At 56.7% G+C, this 22,024-nt stretch overlaps 6 protein-coding genes across 6 annotated transcripts; 2 read left to right on the forward strand and 4 right to left on the reverse strand.

Moving 5' to 3' along the window:
• Positions 1–1,500: 1,500 nt before the first annotated feature.
• On the forward strand, positions 1,501–3,371 carry PKC1_1 (Serine/threonine kinase; the record flags this gene model as incomplete). The annotated part of the gene is made up of 2 exons (XM_064804965.1): positions 1,501–1,778; positions 1,841–3,371. The coding sequence occupies 2 exons, from the start codon at positions 1,501–1,503 to the stop codon at positions 3,369–3,371; spliced, it is 1,809 nt and encodes a 602-aa protein (XP_064656807.1).
• A 930-nt stretch (positions 3,372–4,301) lies between these two features.
• Positions 4,302–4,934, reverse strand: LTR77_007729 (uncharacterized protein; the record flags this gene model as incomplete). Its single annotated transcript, XM_064804966.1, has 2 exons — positions 4,302–4,791; positions 4,849–4,934. The coding sequence occupies 2 exons, from the start codon at positions 4,932–4,934 to the stop codon at positions 4,302–4,304; spliced, it is 576 nt and encodes a 191-aa protein (XP_064656808.1).
• A 2,673-nt stretch (positions 4,935–7,607) lies between these two features.
• Positions 7,608–9,800, forward strand: PCK1 (Protein kinase C-like 1; the record flags this gene model as incomplete). Its single annotated transcript, XM_064804967.1, has 4 exons — positions 7,608–7,802; positions 7,854–7,879; positions 7,935–8,211; positions 8,460–9,800. The coding sequence occupies 4 exons, from the start codon at positions 7,608–7,610 to the stop codon at positions 9,798–9,800; spliced, it is 1,839 nt and encodes a 612-aa protein (XP_064656809.1).
• Positions 9,801–9,984: 184 nt separating this feature from the next.
• PAN2 (poly(A)-specific ribonuclease) lies at positions 9,985–13,841 on the reverse strand (the record flags this gene model as incomplete). Its single annotated transcript, XM_064804968.1, has 2 exons — positions 9,985–13,260; positions 13,368–13,841. The coding sequence occupies 2 exons, from the start codon at positions 13,839–13,841 to the stop codon at positions 9,985–9,987; spliced, it is 3,750 nt and encodes a 1,249-aa protein (XP_064656810.1).
• Positions 13,842–14,042: 201 nt separating this feature from the next.
• On the reverse strand, positions 14,043–14,951 carry LTR77_007732 (uncharacterized protein; the record flags this gene model as incomplete). Its single annotated transcript, XM_064804969.1, has 1 exon — positions 14,043–14,951. One exon carries the CDS (start codon positions 14,949–14,951, stop codon positions 14,043–14,045), a length of 909 nt encoding a protein of 302 aa, XP_064656811.1.
• Positions 14,952–16,896: 1,945 nt separating this feature from the next.
• LTR77_007733 (uncharacterized protein) lies at positions 16,897–21,962 on the reverse strand (the record flags this gene model as incomplete). Its single annotated transcript, XM_064804970.1, has 2 exons — positions 16,897–17,265; positions 17,328–21,962. The coding sequence occupies 2 exons, from the start codon at positions 21,960–21,962 to the stop codon at positions 16,897–16,899; spliced, it is 5,004 nt and encodes a 1,667-aa protein (XP_064656812.1).
• Between the last annotated feature and the right edge of the window lie 62 nt (positions 21,963–22,024).

Genomic DNA, 22,024 nt, shown 5'->3' on the forward strand with positions numbered 1-22,024 from the left:
AGCAGATGCATGGTCTACGGAGATGTGGTATATGATGAAGTCCTTCTCATGCTTCTCACCGCCCCACATGTGCTGACGCTGTATTCGTCGACATCTGCTCGTGTTCTCCGCTCATCAAATCCGTATAGCGGTCCTCGGTATACCCTCACCTCACCAGTGCTAGCTAGCCGTGGTTTCGACACGTGCCATGGTTTCATCTCATCTCACCTTTCCCAGCGGAACGGAGCGCTAGCATGACTCTGACCATACTCCTCCGAACAGAACAGCGAGTGGCGCCCTTCCAGAACAACTTTCGCAGCGCCAGAGCAGCTAATTTCGGTAAAGTTTTGGCTTTTGTTTTCGAGGCCGAGATTCAGAAGTGATGGAATTTCGAAGTTGGAGTCGTAGTTCTATGGAAGGATGTGATTGGCTTGTGGCTTGCAGAAAGGCCACGTGCGAGAAGCGTGGGAGGGGCGTAGGGCGGGCTCCACTTTGTGAACTCTGTTTTCGCACGATTTGTGTGTTTGCGAGTCGTGGCACTGTGGTCTTGATGTGGATGGAAAGGCAAGAAGGCTCAGCAATGGGATTCTCCGAATGACGAGCGAAAGTGTTTGATCGCCCGTGAAGATCTCTGCGGGGACAGTAGCCAAAACATGACTGGCGAGCCTTGGCTGAGGAATTGGTGATACGGCGCCAGGCTGGAAGAGGCAGGAGGACCTTTGGGAGAGACGGCAGTGACCCGAGCAGACGGGGCGTCAAACGCGGCTCTGTCGCTCTTCGGGGCCCTTGGACCTTGGTGGAAGGGAAGGTTCAGGGAGGACAGGAAGGGTGAGAGGGAAGAAACGTGCGCATCGGAGATTGAGCCTTCTAGCGTGGACGGTTGCACGACTCAGGCGACTTGCCTTGCTGCGTGTGTCACCGACAGCTCCACCGCCTCGAGCGTGGGAGGACGAGTCTTTTCCTCGGGTCTTTGTCGGGAGGGAGAGAGAGAGTGAATGTTCTGCTACATACTTTGAGGCTCTCAAGTCTTTCTGTACCTCCGCAATCCAGACCATCCAGCTCCTTGAGCCACAACATCATCACCTCCTCCGATCGCTCGCTGTTCCTTGCCAGATCGTCGGTAGGAATTGGATCGCTAGCTAGACAGCGGAGCCTCTGACATCCATCTCTTGGCCGCCAGATCGTGCACCTGCCCGCCTTCAAACTGCCTCCGCCCGACTGCTCGGGACCAGGGCTGCTGCTGTGCGACCTCCTGTGCTACACCACGTCTGCGCCAACCCACCTTCTCTGTACCGCCGGCAGCACCTTACCAAATCCTACCCGACCCATCCGCCAACGCAAACGCCGGAGTAGTGGCGACGATAACGCCCTCTAACCCCTCCGCTCGATACCGCCCGCCAGCTATGATTCTGCAGAGATAGCTTCCCACCCATCAAACGTCCGCACCCAGTCTCCCCCAAGAGGACTATCCAGTCATTACCGCCCCTCCCCCCCGGCACACCCCAACATCCATAACCACCAATGGGCAACTCCAATGGCAAGCCCATCGTCCTCACCGACGAGGTCAACCTCAACCACTTCCGCCTCCTGCGCGTCGTCGGCAAGGGCGCCTTTGGCAAGGTCCGCATCGTCGAGCGGAAAGACACCGGCTTGACATTTGCGCTGAAGTACATACGAAAGGAAGAGATTGTGCGCAGCGAGAGTGTGAGGAATATCATCCGGGAGAGGAAGATGCTGGAGCATTTGAACCATCCGTTTTTGTGCAATTTGCGGTATAGTTTTCAGGATATGGAGTATCTGTGAGTCCACTCTCTGAGTTGAATGAGGGGATGGAGGGTGGTTGGGCTAACGATGAGTACAGTTATCTGGTAGTCGATCTCATGAACGGCGGCGATCTGCGCTTTCACATCTCACGCAAGACCTTTACGGAAGAGGCGGTGCGGTTCTGGATGGCCGAGCTGGCGTGCGCGCTGCGCTATATCCACAAGCAGAGGGTGGTGCACCGAGACGTGAAGCCGGATAATGTGCTGTTGGACGCGGAAGGACATGTCCACTTGGCGGACTTCAACGTGGCGTCAGATTTCTCCCTGACCAGACCCTTGACGAGCAAATCCGGGACATTGGCATATCTGGCCCCGGAAGTGTATACGGGGAGAGGGTATCAGTCGGAGGTGGATTGGTGGTCGATGGGTGTCACGTTCTACGAGTGCATCTACAACAAGCGGCCGTTTGAGTCGAATACGCAGGATGGCCTGGCGCAGGCGATTGTGAAGGCGGATCCGGCGTTTCCGGTCACTTCACCGCCGGTGTCGATGCCTTGTCTGCATGCGATCAGTTCGCTGTTGGAGAAGAACAAGACGCTGCGGATAGGAGCGGCGAGCTGGGAGAGTTTTACGGATAATCCGTTCTTTCGGGAGATTGATTTCGAGGCGCTGGAGCGGAAAGAGGTGGAGCCTGTGTTTTGCCCGTCGAGCGAGAAGACGAACTTTGATGCCACGTATGATCTGGAGGAGCTGCTACTGGAAGAGGCGCCATTGGAGGCGAGAGCGAGAAAGCAGAAGCCAAGAGCGGAGCTGCGCGAGGACGCGACGCAGCAGGAGATCCGGACGGAGGAGCTGCACAAGATGATCGAGCAGTACTTTGAGCCGTTCAACTACACCATATTACCGGAACAACGAAGTCCGGTCGTCCAAGGAGACTCGCCATCCGCCGCCACAGTTCCATCACCGACACGGCAAAAAGGCGAAAAGGGGCCGGAACCCGTCCTACCACACCGACCACGACCAGAACAAGCACGCTCAATACCCACACCACGCTCCCAAACCCCCGCCAACGTCTCACGAACCCGCTCCTCCACCCACTCACCCGACGGCTCACCACCTTTGCCCATCAACGCCCTTACCGAGAACATGCCCACTTCTCAGCCCCAGCAGCAACAACAACCACAAGAATACTTTCCCCCACCCACCTCGCAACCCGCCCCCGCCATCCCCGAGAAATCCTCCTCCCGCCGCTCCACCTCCCGCCCGCGCCAACCCTCGCAATCCGCCCGCAACCGCAAAATCCGCTACGACGAAACCGCGTCCCTCCCCTCCACGAACTCCCAAACCCGCGCGCACCGGCCTCGCGGCGCAGCCCGCAGCACGTCGATGGGCGGCGGGGTGCAAGTCGTGCTCAACGAGCAAGGCAGCTGGAGCGAGATGGCGAATCAGAGCCAAGGGATGGTTACGCCGACGAAAGAGGAGGCTGGCGCCAGGAGGGAGGAGAAGGGGACGGGGATGTTGGGTTTCCTGTCGCGGAAGAGGGGTAGGGAGCGCAGTCCGAAGGGGAAGGAGAAGGAGAGGGGGGTGCTGGGGAAGGAGGGCGCGAGGGTGGTGATTAGTTCGGGCTAGTGGGCTGGGTTGAGACATCGTCATGGGAAGAAGAGGGGTGGGTGGGGGGTTGGGGTTGGGGTGAGCGTGGGTTCGAGGAGGGGGTCGAGGGCTGAGCAGTATCGTGCGCCCGAGTTTCCGGACCGGCTTTGATGGCCAAAGATGTCGCCGCATCACGCTCTCCGACTTCGATCGAGTGCCACACACTGGAGCCACACCGCTCTTTCAGGAAGGAGATGGGTTTGGAAACGCAGCGCGGCTCCACCACCACCACCGCGCACACTACACCGCCGAACGAACGACGCACACAACACGACCAGCATAAAAGCATTTACACCGCGCACGCGCGCCATCTAGAAACCCGACAGGACTGCCTTCCGCATCGGCGCCGGAGCATGGTTGGCAGCATCTTGGGCTGGGTCAGGGGTCGGGTTGGATACTCGTCCGCTCTTGGAGAAACTCCTTTGTTTGAATTGGGTTGGCGTTGTGGGACTCGGGGCTTTTGGGGGGTTTGGAAGCAAGGGCATTGGGCGGTTTTGATGACGAACTGTTGGAGGTCGGCGGAAATCTGCATATGATGTTTGTTGCATATAGAGCGCTGAGGGAAGTGGGAGGGGTGTGTATCATACGAAGATCTCGAGTATGTGAGCTGAGTCTGCAGTCCTCTCTTTGTCAAGTTACGGTAGGTCGCTCTTTCGTAGGTATCTGCTGGGACCACGGGAGCAAGAAGATGGCGTAGACGCATAATTTGGTATCGGGGTGGTAAGTACATCGATCGTATATGTTCGCCTTCGACACTGGTTTCCACCCCACCCAGCCTCAATGTACCACGATGACGAGAGGCAGATACCGCACTCTGCCGGAGCATTTCTATCCGGCCATGCGAACAAACTCCGGCTCCTCAGGCATGCCTCTCAGCGACATGCGAGCAGAGCAGACTCCACGCCCGTCTCAGAGAGCCACCGCCACGACCCCGACCAAAGCCCCGAGGACCACCATCGAGCCCACGCCTAGAGGAGGAAGAGGCGACGCGCCGTTCAGATCAGCCGGGCTTGGAACGCCGCTTGTGGAGGCGTCGTTGCTGTTGGCTTGTTGTTGCTGCTGCTGTGCCGGCCTCGGATTCTGCCCGCCATCGTCGCCACCGCCACCTGATCCCCCGCTCGGCCGCGGCGTTGGCGCTGGCCCAGCACTCGCCGATCCAGTCACCCCAGCAGCCATTGACGACAACCCAGGCATCGAGGACGAGTACACCTGTCCGCCTACTGCTGATGAGGCTCCAACGACCTCGGACAACGCCGCCGACGGCACGACGGAAGGATCGTACGATCCCCCAACCACGGACGAAGCGGAAGGGACGTAGCTGCTCACATCACCGCCGATGTAGATGGAGTTGACATCGGCGGAGTAGGAGTAGACGGGCCAGGAGCGGGGGTAGAGGGCGCTTTTGGAAGGGGTTAGTGAGATGGTAGCGTGTATGGTGGATGGGAGGGGGGATTACTGTTTTGCTTCGGCTGGTTCGGGGTTTGCGAGGGCGGAGTGGAGGGTGGCGAGGAAGAGCATGCTATTAAGGAGAGTGACCGGCATTGTGAGGAAAGGCTTTGAGGCTGGGTGGTCTGTTGGCGAGGAGTCTGGAGGTGTGCGTCGATGGTGCAATCACCCAGCAGCAACGGCGCTGCGTCCGTTGTATATTACCCCCTTACCTCGTGTACGGACACGCCATGGCATGATGGACGCGAGACATCGTTCCACGGCGGACCTATCGTCACGCCAGACGGGGCATGAAGTGGACAATCGGACCACTCGACACAGCCAACAGATAGAAGCCAGACGGTGATGTCTCTAGCCTGTTCCACTATGACACTTAAGGCGCTGTTCAATCATGCGCCCAAACCAGTGAACGTCCTGCCACCTGTGCGAACGTGGGCAGATGTGTTTAAGAAAATGCAAGGCCTGGATTCCAGCTCAAAGAACTTAGACTTGCGAGATTGCCAGGAATATCAGGAGACATCACCTGCATGCCATGGATCAGGAGATCTATCTATTTCCGGCCCTCAGCCCCGTATCTCCCAATGCAAGACACATTTTCACCTTCTCAACGCCAGCTCCGGCAACTCATGCCCAAACATCTCTGCAAAACCGAGACCGCAATCCATCAACCCTGCTCAATGACAAGCCCCCCCAGCACCACAAGGCGCATCCGCCCCTTCATCATAACACCCACTACTACAGAACCCCGCGGCACTGAACCCCCCAACCAGCCCCAAGTGGAAGACAGTGTTCCACTCTCGGCCGCCGCAAGTGTCGCTGCGGCCGCAGGTGCGTTGGGCGATTTCGCTTTGTGTCCAGCCTGGGATGGAGTCAGTGAGAGGTGGTGGGAAAGACGTGGCTAGTGGGATACTTGCCCTGGTTGTTGACGAGTTGCCAGCCGCAGTAACTGGGGTAGCAGGCTTGGGCGGAGACTTGGAGGAAGGTTGCTGCTGTCAGGGCGAGGTTGGTGAGGAGGAGTTGCATGGTGGTGGTTTTGTTGGGGGATGTGGGTTGTGTGGTGTCGATTCTCGGAGAAGTTGATGTGTTCTGTTGATGTGCAATGAATTGCGGTCCAAGAAATCTTTTAAATTCCAATACGAGTATGCTGACTTGGATCAAGTTTTCGTCGAGCGCTCGTATAGACGGACAGTGAATCCACGAACCTACCAATGTAACCACGAAGCTGACGATCACCTGAGCTTCAGCTTGAGGCTGTACTTTTTTTTTGCGCATGGCCTGATGCACACCGCTACCGTCTCATACAGTTGAGAAGCCTCAACAGAATATTCTCCACGGCTTGTCCGAAGCTGGGACTGCTCTCATCGAGTTCGTCGTCCGAGGGTACTGTCGAAGTGAAGTTGATACGAGCAAATACTTGAGCAGACCGCAGTTGAGACTATGTCCCTGCTACATCGAGGAGTAAAGCCCGGCAACGATGGAATTCACTCTGAGTGAACCTTGCCTTCTCGGCCATTTTTGCGGCCTCTGGGAAAGTCCACGGATTCCAAGCCTCGGAAAAGCTGGCCATATCAGTTGCACGTGATCCACGCATCCTGGGTCCTGTTGATGCATAGTACCTTCCAGCAATTGGTGAGCAAGAAGCCCTTGGGGCAACAGAGGTCTTGCTCCGACTGGTAGGCGACGAGCCTGCCCTGCCAGACATTCAACATTATTCCGGGAGTGTTTTCCGGTCGACCATGGATAATGTCCAGAAGCTAGAGTCCTATCCTCGTCAACGTACCATGAGTTCGATGCTCTCACTACAAGGGTCTAGGCCCGCGAAGATCAATGTTGCGTTGATCGCTAGACATCCCAGGAGCTGAGGCAGTCGCCATGCCGTTGACACACACGAAGTTAGTAATTCTCTTCATCTGTACTGCCGCTCGTTGAGCTCATGACAAACCGCTTGTAGAAGTGCCGGAGTGATCCCTTGTTCTGTTCTTCTGACATGAAGCAGACAGTATTGAACCAAAGACAAGATGAATGATCGAGGATATCTTGTGGCTCTGAATGGCGAGGCTGGCTGCCGTTCGAAGGAGACCGGGTAGATGAAGCTGGCCTTGGACGTAGCTTTCCCTACCTCTTGCAAGCAGCAGCCTTACCTCGCGTGCTCGCTTGCGTTTCGCCGTTCTCATCCGGTGATAATGCACAACATGTGAGAGCAGCTCCGGCACTTGGTTCGGCTCCTGGGGAACCCCATAGATGGCTGCGACTTGCTTTGCTCCCTGCCCACCGAGTCCCAAGGTGACCATCTCGTCCCGCGGCATCTCGTCCTAGAAGCATGCAGCTGCTGTCGCTCGGTACGTCAAGACGAGTGGCGTGGAAGGACAAGGGGCACAGGCACAGAATCGGAAGGTGTCCGAAGGCTCGCTCTGCCTCCCCACACCCCGCAATGTGAGATTGAGTCGTGATGACGAACACGTGAATTTGACATTACGTCTTACGACCAGATGGCAGCGCCCTCCTCCTTTCCGCCGAAGCGTGTAGTATAAAAGGAGCCTCCCACGTTCATCGTTGTGAAATCTTCCTGCGTCCAACAGTTCCCGCAACTCGACAGAGCCTCCAGCAAAACCGTGATACCGTGCTGGAATCACAGCCGGAGCTCACGCCCGTCTCGTTTTCGTGCCTCTAGCTTGACAGCTCCCTCCTACCAATCAACCCGTCTTTCCCCGATACACAAGACGATCTACCTGCCTGTGGAGCAACGATTGCCGCGGCCGTCGGATACAGATGTCAGAGCAAAGCAGAGCAGATACAAAGGCCGCTCGCCCCAGCAACTTGACACGGACCCTCACTCCCGGCGTTCCTTACGAAGATACTGATTTCCTGAAGAACCAGCTTCAGAAGCAGGACCACAACAACTTCCACTCGGATTCACTTCGGCAGTTCAAAGTAGGGAAGATGGTGTCCCAGCCTGTAAACAAGGTATGTATGTCGAGCTGCTCTTCGCTAGGCCGTATACTAAGACTATGACAGACCGCTCTTCACCCTTCGGGTGTCCAGTAAGGCAGCCTCTGCCGCACAACCATACGTTCATGTCCACTGACAGACATTCAGGCCTCAGCCAGAGCACACCGAGCTCGAGGAAGAACTCCACGAGCGAGCACACATCGACTACGACCGCGTCTCGATCATTGCCAACCCTTCCGTCCCTGCCCTCTACGAAGATGCTCTCGTCTACGAGACTGGGTCTGCCATGACCTCGAGCGGTGCGCTTTCAGCCTACTCCGGAGCAAAAACAGGACGATCACCGTCAGACAAGCGTATTGTGCAAGAGGAAAGCTCTGAAAAGGAGGTTTGGTGGGGACCGGTCAATAAGCCCATGAGTACCGATGTGAGTACGAGACATCCTTCTGCCCATACCATTGCACCACAAGTGCATCATCACGAAGCTCGAAAAGCGCGCGCGCATTGGAGAGCTCCCAACGTCATGCCAGCGCTCTGCCGGAGGAGCAACGGCTCACGACGTCGGCTCAGTGGTGCCCCGCACTCGTTGGACGTGAAGTCGGCAATACGATTATCCCTCGCCAAGCTTATAGCCGACTTGCTTCTCGGCAAGAATTGGCTGACATGTGATTGCAGGTTTGGCGTATCAACCGCGAGCGTGCCATTGACTACCTGAACACGAGGAACCGCATCTATGTCGTAGACGGCTACGCTGGATGGGACGAGCGCTACCGGATCAACGTGCGTGTGGTCTGCGCTCGAGCTTACCATGCTCTCTTCATGCGCAACATGCTCATCCGGCCTTCTCGGAAAGAGCTCGAAAGCTTCCATCCTGACTACGTGATCTACAATGCCGGTGCGTTCCCGGCCAACAGATATACCATGGGTATGACCTCATCTACATCGGTCGCCATCAACTTCGCGGAGAAGGAGATGGTCATTCTCGGTACTGAATACGCCGGCGAGATGAAGAAGGGAATCTTCACTGTCCTCTTCTACGAGATGCCAGTCAAGCACGACGTCCTCACTCTGCACTCTTCTGCCAACGAGGGTAAAGACGGAGACGTGACAGTCTTCTTCGGCCTTTCGGGAACCGGCAAGACCACCCTCTCCGCTGACCCGAAGCGTGCCCTCATTGGTGACGATGAGCACTGCTGGAGTGACAAGGGTGTATTTAACATCGAAGGCGGCTGCTACGCCAAGTGCATTGGTCTCTCGGCTGAGAAGGAGCCCGATATCTTCAATGCCATCAAGTTCGGTTCTATCCTTGAGAACACTGTCTTCGACCCAGTTACCCGTGTTGTCGACTACGACGACGCGACACTGACCGAGAACACTCGCTGCGCCTACCCAATCGAGTACATCGAGAACACCAAGATTCCATGCCTGTCGCAGAACCACCCATCGAATATCATCCTGCTGACCTGCGATGCTCGTGGTGTGCTCCCACCTATCTCGAAGCTCACCAAGGAGCAGACCATGTTCCACTTCATTTCCGGCTACACTTCAAAGATGGCTGGTACCGAGGACGGTGTGACCGAGCCTCAAGCGACCTTCTCCTCTTGCTTCGCTCAGCCCTTCCTAGCCCTGCACCCAATGCGCTACGCCAAGATGCTCGCGGACAAGATCGACCAGCACAAGGCCAACGCCTGGCTGCTCAACACCGGCTGGGTCGGCGCTGGCGCCACCACTGGCGGCAAGCGCTGCCCCCTGAAGTACACTCGTGCCATCCTCGACTCCATCCACAGCGGCGAGCTCGCAAAGGTCGAGTATGAGACTTACGATGTATTCAACCTCAACGTGCCCAAGACGTGCACGAACGTGCCGGATGAGCTGCTCAATCCGAAGAAGAGCTGGACCGGAACCGCAGACTTCAGCGGGGAAGTGACAAAGCTCGGCGAGCTGTTTAACGAGAATTTCAAGAAGTATTCTGACGAGGCGACGGATGAGGTGATTAAGGCCGGGCCGCAGACTTGAGTGTATATATGGCTTTATGGTGTAGCTGGCTCTTTATGTAGAACACAAAGGCGAGTCAAGGAATGAAGTGATGGCAGACGAACCTGTATCGACATGTGAATGAGTCGTTTGATTCTACTACAAACGTACGCTGTCATTACCACTACTTCAGCGCCCACCCCACCCTTCGACACCTCGTTCCCCCTCACCTCAACGGACTCCCAAAGTCAGATCTAGCAGGAGTGTTAATCCTCGCCACCCCGACTGGCTTCCTCTCCGGCGTCCCAGGCGCACTCGCATGCGGCGTCTCGGGCATCCTCTTCCCATCCCTCCCAACAGGCACTTTGAAATCATACGCCTTGCCACGGTAGTAGATATCATCCTTGATCCTCTCCACCAACCCCGCGTCCTCATACTCCAGATACTTCCGCCACAACTTCAGCGCCGTGCGCGCGTCTTCAATGCTGTCGTGCCCGGCGACCAGGTTCTGCTGGATATCCTCGCCGAGCAGCAACCACGCCAGGAAGCGGAGGGAGAGTTTCCGCCGCGTGCGCTCGCCGAGCGAGAAGAGGTCTTGCGTATCTATGACTTGGGCTTCGGGGACGTGGATATTGATGGTGCGGAAATCGCTGCTGAGACCGTGGCCGATGAATTTGCAGCCCAGGTTCAGCAGGACCCAGAGTTTCTTGTAGACTTCCTTCAAGCTGACGAGGGTGAAGTGGGAGATGCCGATGGTGAGGTCGCCCGGGTTGAGGCCGGAGTATTGGGTCAGGTAGTCGTCGACGGGCTCGTTGATGGCGATGTAGTCGTCGATGAAGGCGAGTTCTTGCTCGTGGCCGTCGCCTCGGAGGACGGAGACACGTGCGAGGCCGGAGCGGGCTGGGCGGGTGATGGCGCGTTTGCCGTCGGCGTTCATTTCGATTTCTTCGCGCAGGAGGCGGACAAATTCGGCGTCGATAGCGCAGTGTGTGTTTTGGTTGGGCAGGCTTTCGAGCGGTGAGATGGCCCTGAATTGGTATGATGGTGTGAGGGCTGGCTGCGTGCTGCTGCGATAAAGTACGCTCGTGTCGATCCTATCTTTCCACGACTCGTCGAGATGGTGTGAGACGCCTTTGGCTTGGTAGCTGATGACCGATGGAAGCTTCCATCGAGCGTCAAAGTACAGCGCTTCCTGCGCAGATACGGGCCTCACCATGAAATCGTTGAACAAGTGCCAGTTGTCTCGCTTCGTCGGCTCGGGATCGGCCACACTGACATTGACCACTGATACCAGATGAGACTGCTGCGACTCTGTCATCGATACATCCGCGATGATTCCTGTCAACTCGTACACCGTGATGTCGTAAATCCGGCGTTGCAGGTGCAATTGCAAGTCCTGCCCTTCGTAGCAGAAGAATTGGTCGTCGTGCACGATGATACCGATCTCTCGTGGCAGAAAGCCTGGGGTGGACCACAATGACTTCGCTTCCGGCGTGTGGATAGCAGCATTGATCAACAGCACCGAAGGCGTCCGTAATAGTGCACGTCGGGATCGTATGGCTTTGTAGCTCTGACACCGCATGCACCACCCTCGGTGCTGCTCGTACCGCTCCACCGACTCTTTCAAGAGCCGAGAAAAGTAGTGCCGTACGTTTCTCTGATTGTGCTTCGCCGGTTTGCTGTATGTCAGGTCATGGCTGAACCAGACCTGGTCCTTGTAGTCCTCGTACGAGCAGGACGAACATACACTATACGCTCGTCCAATTGTGCCAAGAGCAAGCTGCAGTTGTGAGGCATTGACGCCAATGCGACGAAAGTTGTCATCCATTGTCGGGAGCAGATACCGTGTCAGGTTTTGCATCATGATGGTGAGCTGCGTGTTGAATGTGTTCTCCTCCAGGATCGCAAGGCCTGCTGCATTGTTTTGCTTGCTGAGCGCTTTGAAGAAGTTGGTTGCCTGGCAGATCAGACCCTGTGCTTTCTCCAGCATGTCCACCACGAATCCAGTCTCGCACAGCATGCAGTTCTCCAGCCTGCAGTCCAGCGCTGTATGCTGCAGTGCCAGATTTCTGATGACATTGGTAAAGCGGAAGAGTTGCAGCAACGGGTTGGCGTATGAGTTGACGATGTGAATCTCTAGACCTGAGAACCTCGTCTGGTTGAAGTAGCGAAAGTCGAAGTCATCGACGCCGAATTTGCTGTACGCCATTTTCTGCGGCTGGTAGTAAACTGGCGGACCGCTGGTCAGTGTAAGCATACCCAACGTCTTGTTGACGTCTTCACTGAGCCTCCTGTCGACTTCGTATTGACCTTCTTCATCCTTCCGCTGCTCGCTCAAGAATTTCGGCGCAATGATCGAGTGTTGCATGCCATTGATCGACCGTGTGTTTTGGACCTCGTAGCGCCGAGAAGTGCGAGGGTTGGGTCCAACCATGCCATGTTCGAACTTTCGAAGACTGCTCAGAAAAGCAGGGTCCCACTTAGCCGGCGGTGCGCCAACTTCATGAACCAGGCTGTTGGGCAGTCCCGAGAAAAGGGCTTCTCTGTAGTATGGCATACCGACCATGTTCAGCGGAATATCGGCGGTGGACCAGTCCAGGTGCTTGGTGGATGCCGGCGTGTCCTCGAACTCCGTAGGACGACTGAACTCGGTGAATTGCATTTTCGTTGACGAGCCCCACAGGGTGATCTGGCAGTGGTTGTCCGTCATCGCGAAGCCTTTGCCGGACGGCACGAGCTCGAGGCCGGTCACTTGTGCTTCGAAGGTCTGCGCGAATCGCATCATTGGGACATCCGGATTCTGCACGTCTATGGACTGAATGGCTCCACTCTGCGAGATAACAATGCATGTTGATGACAGCTTGGGATGCATGCGAACGAATGCAGCTCCTTGTCCAAACGTGACTGGAGCAACTGATCGCTGGTTCTTGAGGTCGTAGACGCGGACAAGTCGCTCGAGCCCGAGTCCATGATGCTGCTGCTGAGCCCAGCCGCATGTTAAGAGATAGTCGCCTCTCGCGTCCATGTCGTTCACCGAGCCCGCGTAGGCTTTCCAGCTGTTAACAACAGAAAGCGTCTTCGAGTCCAGCAGATGGATGGAGCCATCGTGAGAAGAAGCGCAGATCAAATCTCTGGCCCGCCTCATCATGGTGAAGGCGACGGGTGCACTTTGCTCGATCGCGTCGGTGATCGCGCCCTTGTCCACATCGATACGGTACATGGGCTTTTGGCAGCCTGCGACGATGATCTCTGCATTGCTCGAACTCAAGAAGCTCATGCATCGCAATTCGACCATGTCCGGAGACGAGAGGTGCCATAACGTCAGGCCTGTGCGGCTCGAGAGGTGTATGCTTTTCGACGAGATCGAAAGCACTCCTTTCTCGCAGAACAGGAACTGCTTCACGTGAGCATTACCCGGTGCTCCTCGGGGTGCACTGTTGCTGTGACCTCGATAAGATGTGTAGCGCTGGAGGTCCTGGCCGTAGAATGAAGTGACGCGGCCCTTGAACAGTCAGCCAGAGAATTATTTGCACCTCCTACAATGCCCAAGAGTGTTCCATAGATTTGTTATGCTCCTCGTGAGCTCTGCAACAGAAGGTGTTCACTTACATATTCATTCCCGGTCCACAGCAGTTCTTGAGCAGTATCGAACGCGAACGCTGTCACAACGCCGGGAGGAGCATTGGGAGATGGTCCAGGATGCGCTATCCGGACCGTCTGTGTTCGATGATCAGTCTTCATAGGAATCGTTCGAACGCATGTGCTCGAGCGCGCAGCAGATGCGAAGCTGAACCGTAAGAGGGGAACTGAGGGGATATCGCACCTCGTTCCAGTCTGCTTCCATCTTTTGCGTATTCTCCTTCTGATCCGCATACTCGAGATCAACTGAGATACATCGGTTTCAATGTCGTTAGAAATCAGGTTGAGGTGTGGACTTGGGCGAGCAGCGAACGCGGCTGTTACTGAGGCTCGAAATGGCTTGGTGCCGGGAGTATGCGCAGCTAGTTTCGCGTCTTCCTCCTTCGCGTTGGGCTCGCCTTCTTCTTCTGCCTCCACTAAATATCCTACAAGCGATTCGATCATGTGAGTGAGAAGAGCATCATGTGTGTCATGATCAAGCCGTGAGGCGATCTGCTCATTTACTGGCTACTCTAACCATATACCGGGAGGCAAGAACAACCGCCATCAGCCGGAAGAAGACAACTCATACCCTTCATAGGCCTTGGACATTCCATCAAGTCGATCACAGTAACTCATCCTCCATGAGCGACTCAACCTCGTATATCAGTAATAGTACCCGCTCCTCTGCCGCTCATCCTTCCTCCTCTCTTCCCGCTCCCTTTCCCGCTCTCGTCCTCTGGAAGACGGCTCTCGAATCTCAACGACATACCCTTTATCTCTCTTCTGTCGCTGGATCTCTGCATCGTACAGAGAACCCTTCCTGGACTCTGACTTCGGTTGCGGCTTCGGCTCTGGTTGGCGGGAAGATGTGACCTCGACGTCATCATCTACCACAACTGTGCTGTACCGCTTGGATTTATGCGAAGACTTGCGGCGGGAGACTGAACTGGCGGGCTCGACGGTGACCTTTTCGTACTTGTCGTTTTCATACTTCCGTTCTCGCTCTCGCCTGTCTTCTCTCTTCTCCTCTCGCCTATCTTCTCGCCTCTCCTCTCGTCGGTCTGGAGAAGAACGTCGTCTGGGTGAGACGGGATAGCTCCGGTCATAGCTGACGATCGGCACCTTTCGACTCCTGGACCTCAGTGCCCGGTCTATGGCCTGTAGCAGACTCCGGGCATGTTTGTACCCAGGGTGGATCTCGACCCGGACGGGCTTGTGGTCATCCTCGCCTTTGCTGTAGATCTCTCCGGACTGGTGGTAGACGTGCTCTGCGACGTCCCGCGCAAGAGCGTGTCCGGCGTCGCATAGCCGTTGACCTTTTGCAAGAGCGCGAGCTGGGTCGTGGCAGTCGGCGCATTTCTGTGCGTGAGTCTCAAAGTGGTATAGCGACCAGGCTTCGGTGGGCGTCAGCGGCCTGGATGTACCGTTGACGACAGTGGATGCGAAGCGTGCTTTCTTGGTGTTGGGCGACTCGGGCGGGGTCGCTGGTGCAACGTTCGAGCTGCCCACGTTGGAGGGCCTAACCTCGACGATGACGGGCGTCGCGGTCTGTCTGCCTTGCGAAGAAGGCATGGTGGCTGGCTGTTGGGCGTATTTGCTGAAGTATCCGGGCGACGGCAGTGCGTCGATTGGTGAGAACGTGCAGATGTACTCGACGTAGCGCTCCAACGCGGCTACTCGAGTCTGATGGTATTGGTGAGCGGAGTTGGCTTTGGGTAGCAACACCTGCAAGCTTGTGCAAGGCGGCGAATAACAGACAGAGTGGTATGTGATTGGGAGGAAGAAAGAATGGGAAGGCGAAGCCAACTTATACCTTATATCTACGCCCCGTGGCAGTTCACACCAGAAGGCAGAACTGTTGGAGCCCTTAGGCAGCGCTACGCCCGACCTAGACACCTCGCAGGCGGAGAGAACCCACCAAGGCCAAGGCAGCGACCACCACCAGAGCTTGTGTCGCCAGCCCAGGCAGGCATTGTTGGAGAGCTTTGCGCGCTAACAGAGGAGTCAATGTGAGCTCTGCTCTCGAACACTGCCTGGAAAGCCGTTTGAGCTGTGCAGGGTGCGTTGGGCAAGCGTCTTTTTGATTGGCTCTACTCGACCGTTGCCTGCATCGCCTACACTAAATTTTGAGCGTGCACGAGCCGGAGGCTTACTGCGCCGCCGTTCGGTCAATTTTTCGCGTCGTCGAGAGACGGACACGCGCAGAGCAGTACACCGGCGGTTGTTCTGGCAAAGCGAGCGCCAATCCGCATTGGACGGATCGCTTGCGCAAGCATTGCGAATATCTGAGTTGCCGCGATGACGAGGAACAACTTACAGTCACCGGCGTGCAGCGCCAAGTCTGGCAATCATCTCATTTGGCCCCACCATCGCCGGTGTGCGTGATCTGGTGGGTTGGTTCTGGTTTACCGGTTCGCGAAGGAAGCTGGAGCCGTCGAGTACTCGATCGCCCTGTGAGCAAGGTGTTCCGGTAACAATATTAGCAAGCTTTCTGGCATACGTGTTAAACGCACGTCATGAAAGTTGCTCCAAGCATCCCGCCTGAGCACAGAGCAGGTGTTCTTTCGCTCAGCCGACAAGGCGTAGGGCTGCCCACTGCGGCTGCTGCACGAAGGAAGACGGGCGTGAAGGCGCGGCAACTGATGAGCTGATCATACAGTAACAACATACTCGGACTATCATCGAGACCATCCGCGCCGAATCTACCCCTCCTTCCTCAATGCTCGTTCTCGCCGTTTTCGAGTCATCCGAGCTCTCGTATCTTCGTCGGCCTTTCTGACATGCATTTCATCCGGAGAACGGCCACAGAAAGTACAAGCGTACATGCATCCATCCTCCCTCCGGTGACTCAGCTCTGCTCTCCGCCTCGTAAAGCTCACAATGACTCCCGCCAAGGACAACGACCACCCTCACGACGACGCTGATCTTGCCAACCGGTCGGAGACTCATTCTTCCCGAGCCTCGCCGGTGTGGTCGTCTCTTGCGTCTTGGGTCCGGCTGACAACCCGTCTTCGTGCAGACTGTTTGCAGCTTGGCGGAGTGTCGCACATGACCATGGTGACCGGTATCGAGCTGTTGCACCCAGGCTCCAAGGAATCAATCGACACCGTGAAGCCTTGGAGCCAACAGTCGTAGGGACATTCTCGAACCCACTGCTGACGCAAGCAGCGCTTACCCACTGGGCAAAGATGCCGCCATACCCTCGTCTCATGTCCTGCCGCTCACACGCGCCCCTCCAGATGACGACGGCGAAGTAAGCGAGCAACGCGAACCAACGCTGGTCCTGCCGTTGCCTTCTATGAGATCATGAAACGAGACGTACCTATTCCTGCGAACCCATAGACAATATCAATCGTCTCATGACCAAGAATGTACACGCTGCATATGTACACCCCCATACGCTGAAATGAATAGTAACCGAAGCGCTGCCGTGCCTCTTTCCAATCCCCAACCGCCTCGCGGCTCCCAAACGCCAGACGAACCCTTGCTATGCCAAAGACACCACGCCCACCCTCACTCACCGGCTGAATCCGCTCTGCACATCTGTCCTCGAGAACCCCGCCTCCACAGGCTTCTCCCCTTCCGTCACCGGATACAGTTCTCGAATCATCTCCTCGATCCTGTCCAGCGTGCGATCGTAAGCTCTCTCGCACTCTTTGCAGACTAGAATCGCTAGCTCCTTCGACTTCTGCTGCTCGTCATTGTCCTGGACAAAATGTTTTTGGACACGTCCCCGCAAGTGGGCGATCCCGCGAGCCACTTCCTTGCTGTCGTATTGGGATAGGACGTTGCGGGCTGCTTTGCGTGAGTAGGTTGGTCGGCTCGTGACGGAGCTTGGGTTCTGCGGGTGTGAGGCTTTCATTGAGTCGAGGGAGTCCAGGTAGTCCTATCAAGTAGAAATATCAATTGATGCTCATCGAGCGTTGACGCAGAAGAAGTAGTACTCACCAGAAGCTTCCCAAGCGGCCGCCTAACGACCTGCCCAACATAAGCCTCCATCGCCTCCGCCCTCTCCATCTCCGCCCGTCCCTTCCACTCTGGCAAATTACTCTCCCGTCCCGGATCCTCAACCTCGGAAATGTAAAAGTTCATGTTTTGAATAATCAGCACATGATAGTTCAACATCTCTTTATCCTCGGGATCATCGCTCGTAGCCTTGCCCGCCTGCCCATGCGCTGCGGCTGCACCGCCCGGACTTTCCTTCGCGATGACTTTGAGACTATCAAACATCGCGCGGTTGATCCGGTCGTACGCTTCGTCCAGCTTCACCCGGGTGTCGTACATGCAGGTGGCGTTGTGGTCGTAGTCGTCTTTGCCGATGGCGGCGAAGGTGTTCTCGACGGCCATGGCGAAGTGTGGGAATGTCTTCATGAAGCCGATGACGCCTTTGCGCTTCTTGATCTTCACTTTGGTGTCTTCGATGGCGCGGACCTGCTCGTCGACGAACTTGCCGAAGAGGCTCATTAGTCGGCCTTTGAGGGTGTCGAGAAGCTGGATCAGGAACTCCTGGCTTGTATCTTGCAGGAAGAACGAATGTCGTGTGAGACAGGCCATAACGCCTACACCTTGGATAGGGTCCGCACTAACGCACCACTCGACTAGACTGGACAGCTCGTTGGTGAAGAAGCCGAACACTTCGCTCATGGTTCCAGTGACCAGCCGAGCCATCTCACGGTCCGGATCAAGTGGTTTCTGCTGCGCCAGATTTGTGCCATACCGCTGCTGGACAGGCGTTCGAGAAACAACATCCATGAAGTCTGCCGTCTCCAAGCTCGTAGCATGGAAAAAGTCGACCACGAAGTTCTGCTCGAACGAAAGCAGCACAGCCATCTCATCGACGGCGCCTGAGAAGACTTCGGAATGCGACATACTTCCGGTGTTACGAGAGTCCGCATTGCCGCTCTTCTCTCCACTTGCGCTGCGAAGCGTTTTCGCGAGGGTTTGGCTACGCTTCACGGTCATCTTGCGAGCAGAGCTCAGCGCACCACTGCCGGCGGCTGCGTCTTCCCTCTCGACGGCGGTGAAAAGCAGCTCGGCCTCCTCACCCGTCGGCTTGCGGAGGCAGCGTTTCCAGTACGCTACGTTCTGGCCAAAAGCATCAGCGTACAGCGTCTTCGCGCTGCCGTAGTACATGCGCATCATCGTCTGCCACGCTGGTCTGTTGAGCTCCTTCGTGAAAAGCACCAACGGCGAGTACATCCATAGCTCTTTCCTGGCCTCAGTGAAAGCGTCCGGATTCAGCTTCATCATGCCAGGATTACTCTGGACGGGCAGCAAAGCCTTGCTCTTGACGCCGGTAAACGAAGCGTTGAAGGTCGAGTCAAGATGCTGCATCACCCTCTGGCAGAAGCGGTCGCTCTCGCGGCCATACTCTTCTCGTTTCTGCCTCACGGCCTTCATGCCTGCCACCTCGCTGCCCTCATTCATGTCGCCGCGGCTCTTTGGCCGCGCGCCGTTCGCAGCCTGCCGTATGCTCGGATCGATCTTCACCAGGGCTTCGTATAGCCTAACCAGCCCTCGCTCTGCTTCATCGACACCCCGGTCGCTTCCAAGCTCGGCATGTCGAAGTGGCTCAAAGACGTCCCTTCCCAGGCTCAGTGTTCCAACAAGCTGACTTAGCTCCGTGTGGAGCGTCCTCTGGTTAGCAGCTTGCACCTGCAAACCCTGGCTCTGCGCTTCAATGTACGAGATATCATCATTGAGCGTACTAAGCTCAACGCCATAGATAGTCAATAGACCATCCATTTCGTCGCATTCTTGAATGGCTTTGTCCAGCAGCGCTGCCACTTGCTTCTCCCTCTCCTCTCGCAGCTGTGTTTCCTGTGAAGGAGAAGAAAGCCAGGCACCGGCTTCTAACCGTGCCTGCTCTCGGCGAAGGTTGTGCTCCATGTCACCTAATGCTTTGGATGAGAGGGCTGCATCATTCCAGCCAAAGTCGGTGAGCAGTGTCTCGAACTCCAGTCCTCGGTCCGCAAGCAATGATCGGTCAATACCGAGCTCTGCCAGATATTGCTCCTGCATCGCACTCCGCCGCTTGACCTTGACCTGCGGTTGGCGGACTTCTCTTTGCTCGATCCTCTCGCGCTCTTCTTGCTCCGACTGCGTTTGCTGGTCTGGAGTAGAAAGATGCTGAACAGGCTCATCCGCGAGCTGCACGCCTTGTCCATCCATGCCACCGAACCCAGCCTGCTCAGCAGAATAGCCTCGGGCAGGAGACATTGGACTTGAGACCTCCACCTTCGGTGGCGGACCAGAAGTCTGCCTCTCGTTTTCTTTCCCCGCATCCGGTGGCTTGACAGCAAGATCATCCCCAGCGGGCTGCTCAGCCGGTGGCGCCTCCTTCGCTGCAGGTGCGGGCGCTGGCCTAGGTACGACTCCTGTGATGCCATCCGGCTCTGCCACGCCAGGCGAACCAGCCTCACGTTCAGCCTTCGCCTTCAGAATCTTCTCGGCCGCACCACCAGGCCGGGGCTTGAATGCATTTGCTGCGTTTGCCGCGCGCAAGAAGCGACCTGCGACAGCCTTCTTTTTGATCATCGGTCCCAGACCAGGTCGATACTCCTCTTCCGGCTCGGCATCTTCTTCTGATCTAGGCTCCTCGGCTGCCGTAGGAGTCTCTGCCGCAGGAGTGGGCTGAGGTGATGGGCCTGCTGGAGACTGAGACTGTTGGGAGGAAGCAGGTATGGCGAGATTGGAATCCGGTGACTTTGTAGTAGCTGGAGGTGATGACGATCGTACCTGTGCAGCAGGAAGCGGTCCGTTCTGTGCAGCAGGGACTGCGGACTCTTTTGGCGTGGCATAAGCACTCCCTCCATCCACAGCTTGACCAAACGGCCGTGGGGTTGGTCCTGAGAAGTTCCGCGATGACAACGGTGCAGGCTTCATATCTTCGTCATGTGGGGTTTCTACGGGCTGTCTTTTCTGTGACCTCTCAGGTGTTGGCGGGGACGTTGTCTCATCTACAGCAGCTACCGGCTGAGCTGGCGGTGCGGCAGCGACCGAGTGCTCTGGACCCATAAAGCCTCCTATGGCCGCAAAGGCCGCAGCATCTTCCGTACCCATAGCTGGCGATGACATGTCGCTCTCGGTCGTCTTCGGGGCACGGTCTGTTGATGCCGACTGTTGTTGTTGGCTCTTTTGGCTTGTGTTGGAACGGGTGGTCTCCAGTGGTGGGAGTTGGGGCGTTTGCTGAGGCGCTTGTTGAGGCGGCTGTTGTTCCCGCTGGTAATGGTCGGGCGGTGGCTGTTGACCCTGCCATCGTTGTCTTGTGGACTGGAACAGGCCAGGACCCGACGTACCACCATTGACATTTGCGGGCGGAGGCGGTGATTTGGCGCGATTTTGGCGATCCGAGGTCACACTCTCCATGGACTGATAGCTGGGCTTTCGCGGACTTACTGGTCCCGGCTGCAGGCTTCTGGGCATATCCCCTCGAGAAGAGGCAACGGACAAATTGGCTGGACTGTCTGATCTCATATATGAGTTCGACGACTGTGCGCTCGGTGCTCGTGGCATTTGAGCCACATTGGGTGGAGGCGTGCGCTGATACCCACCAGGTCCAGGCGATGTTCCGGGCCTCAGATCTCTTTGAGGATCCCGATACGGCTCTCGACTGTTGGAGCGCAGATTTTCGCTACTCGCGAATGGTTTTGGAATGGGCGGAGGTGAAGCTAGAGCCTGACCGTATGGTGCTGGTGATTCCTGCCTGCTGTTCGGACCACTCCCGCCCCGATCGCTCATACTAGGAGGTGGACCAGGACTGCCGCGGTACCGGCTGTCTTCTCGACTTTGCGGTCTATGTGCGAAAGGTGGCTGCGGCGGCACTGGTGGTTCGAGATCCTCTGGAGGCGGCTGCGGCTGTGTGCCCATCGGAGGCGGACCCTGTGGCGGTTGCTGCTGTCCTGGCATTGAACCCAGCATTTGCGCCTTTTGGTTCTCGTCGAACCCTCTCAATTCCGGAATCTGACCCTTGGTGTACTTGCGGTAGATCTTAACTGTGCTCGCAATGAAGAACTCCTTCTCCTTTGCCGTCCCTGCCTGCCAGTAGTATGGCTTTGTGATGGTGACCACGAAGCCTACCGCACCCGCCCATGCTCTGTGTTGCGCTTCCTTCTCGCTCTGAGGTGGATTCGGGTTACTCGAGTAAGACTCGATGGCGGACAGCTCCTCCAAGTTCCACGTCTTGCCAATGCTGAAGCTGCCATTATTGTTCTCTCGCGCCTTGTGCATGCGCACCCTTCCCGTCGAGCGTACCGCGATGATTATCAGGCGTGGTTTCTTGGAATCAGGCGCACTGTCCGGTGGAGGTGGACTCGAAGGGTGCTGGCCATCCTCCTGCACGCGGATGTGGGTAATGTAGGACTCGGCCAGCTGCCCACTCTGATCAAGCTTTGAGAAGCAGGATTCGACGATGCGCCGCTTCTCATCCTCGAACTTCTCCGCTCGCGACACTACTCGGTTCTGAGAAGTCGGGGGTGGGCCTGCGAGCTGGGAGTTGCTGCCGCTATGCGCGAGGGAGGGGGTTGAGTTGTTGCTCGGATGGCGGTACCCGTTCGGCGGGCCATGCGGTAGCTGGCGCGACATGCTGAAGTGGTGATTGCTCTATCAGAGCAGCACCTTTCGTTGTACCGCTCTGTAGCTGTCGG

This window comes from Saxophila tyrrhenica (genome assembly GCF_035928015.1).
Source record: "Saxophila tyrrhenica strain CCFEE 5935 chromosome Unknown scaffold_12, whole genome shotgun sequence".
Taxonomy (NCBI): domain Eukaryota; kingdom Fungi; phylum Ascomycota; class Dothideomycetes; order Mycosphaerellales; family Extremaceae; genus Saxophila; species Saxophila tyrrhenica.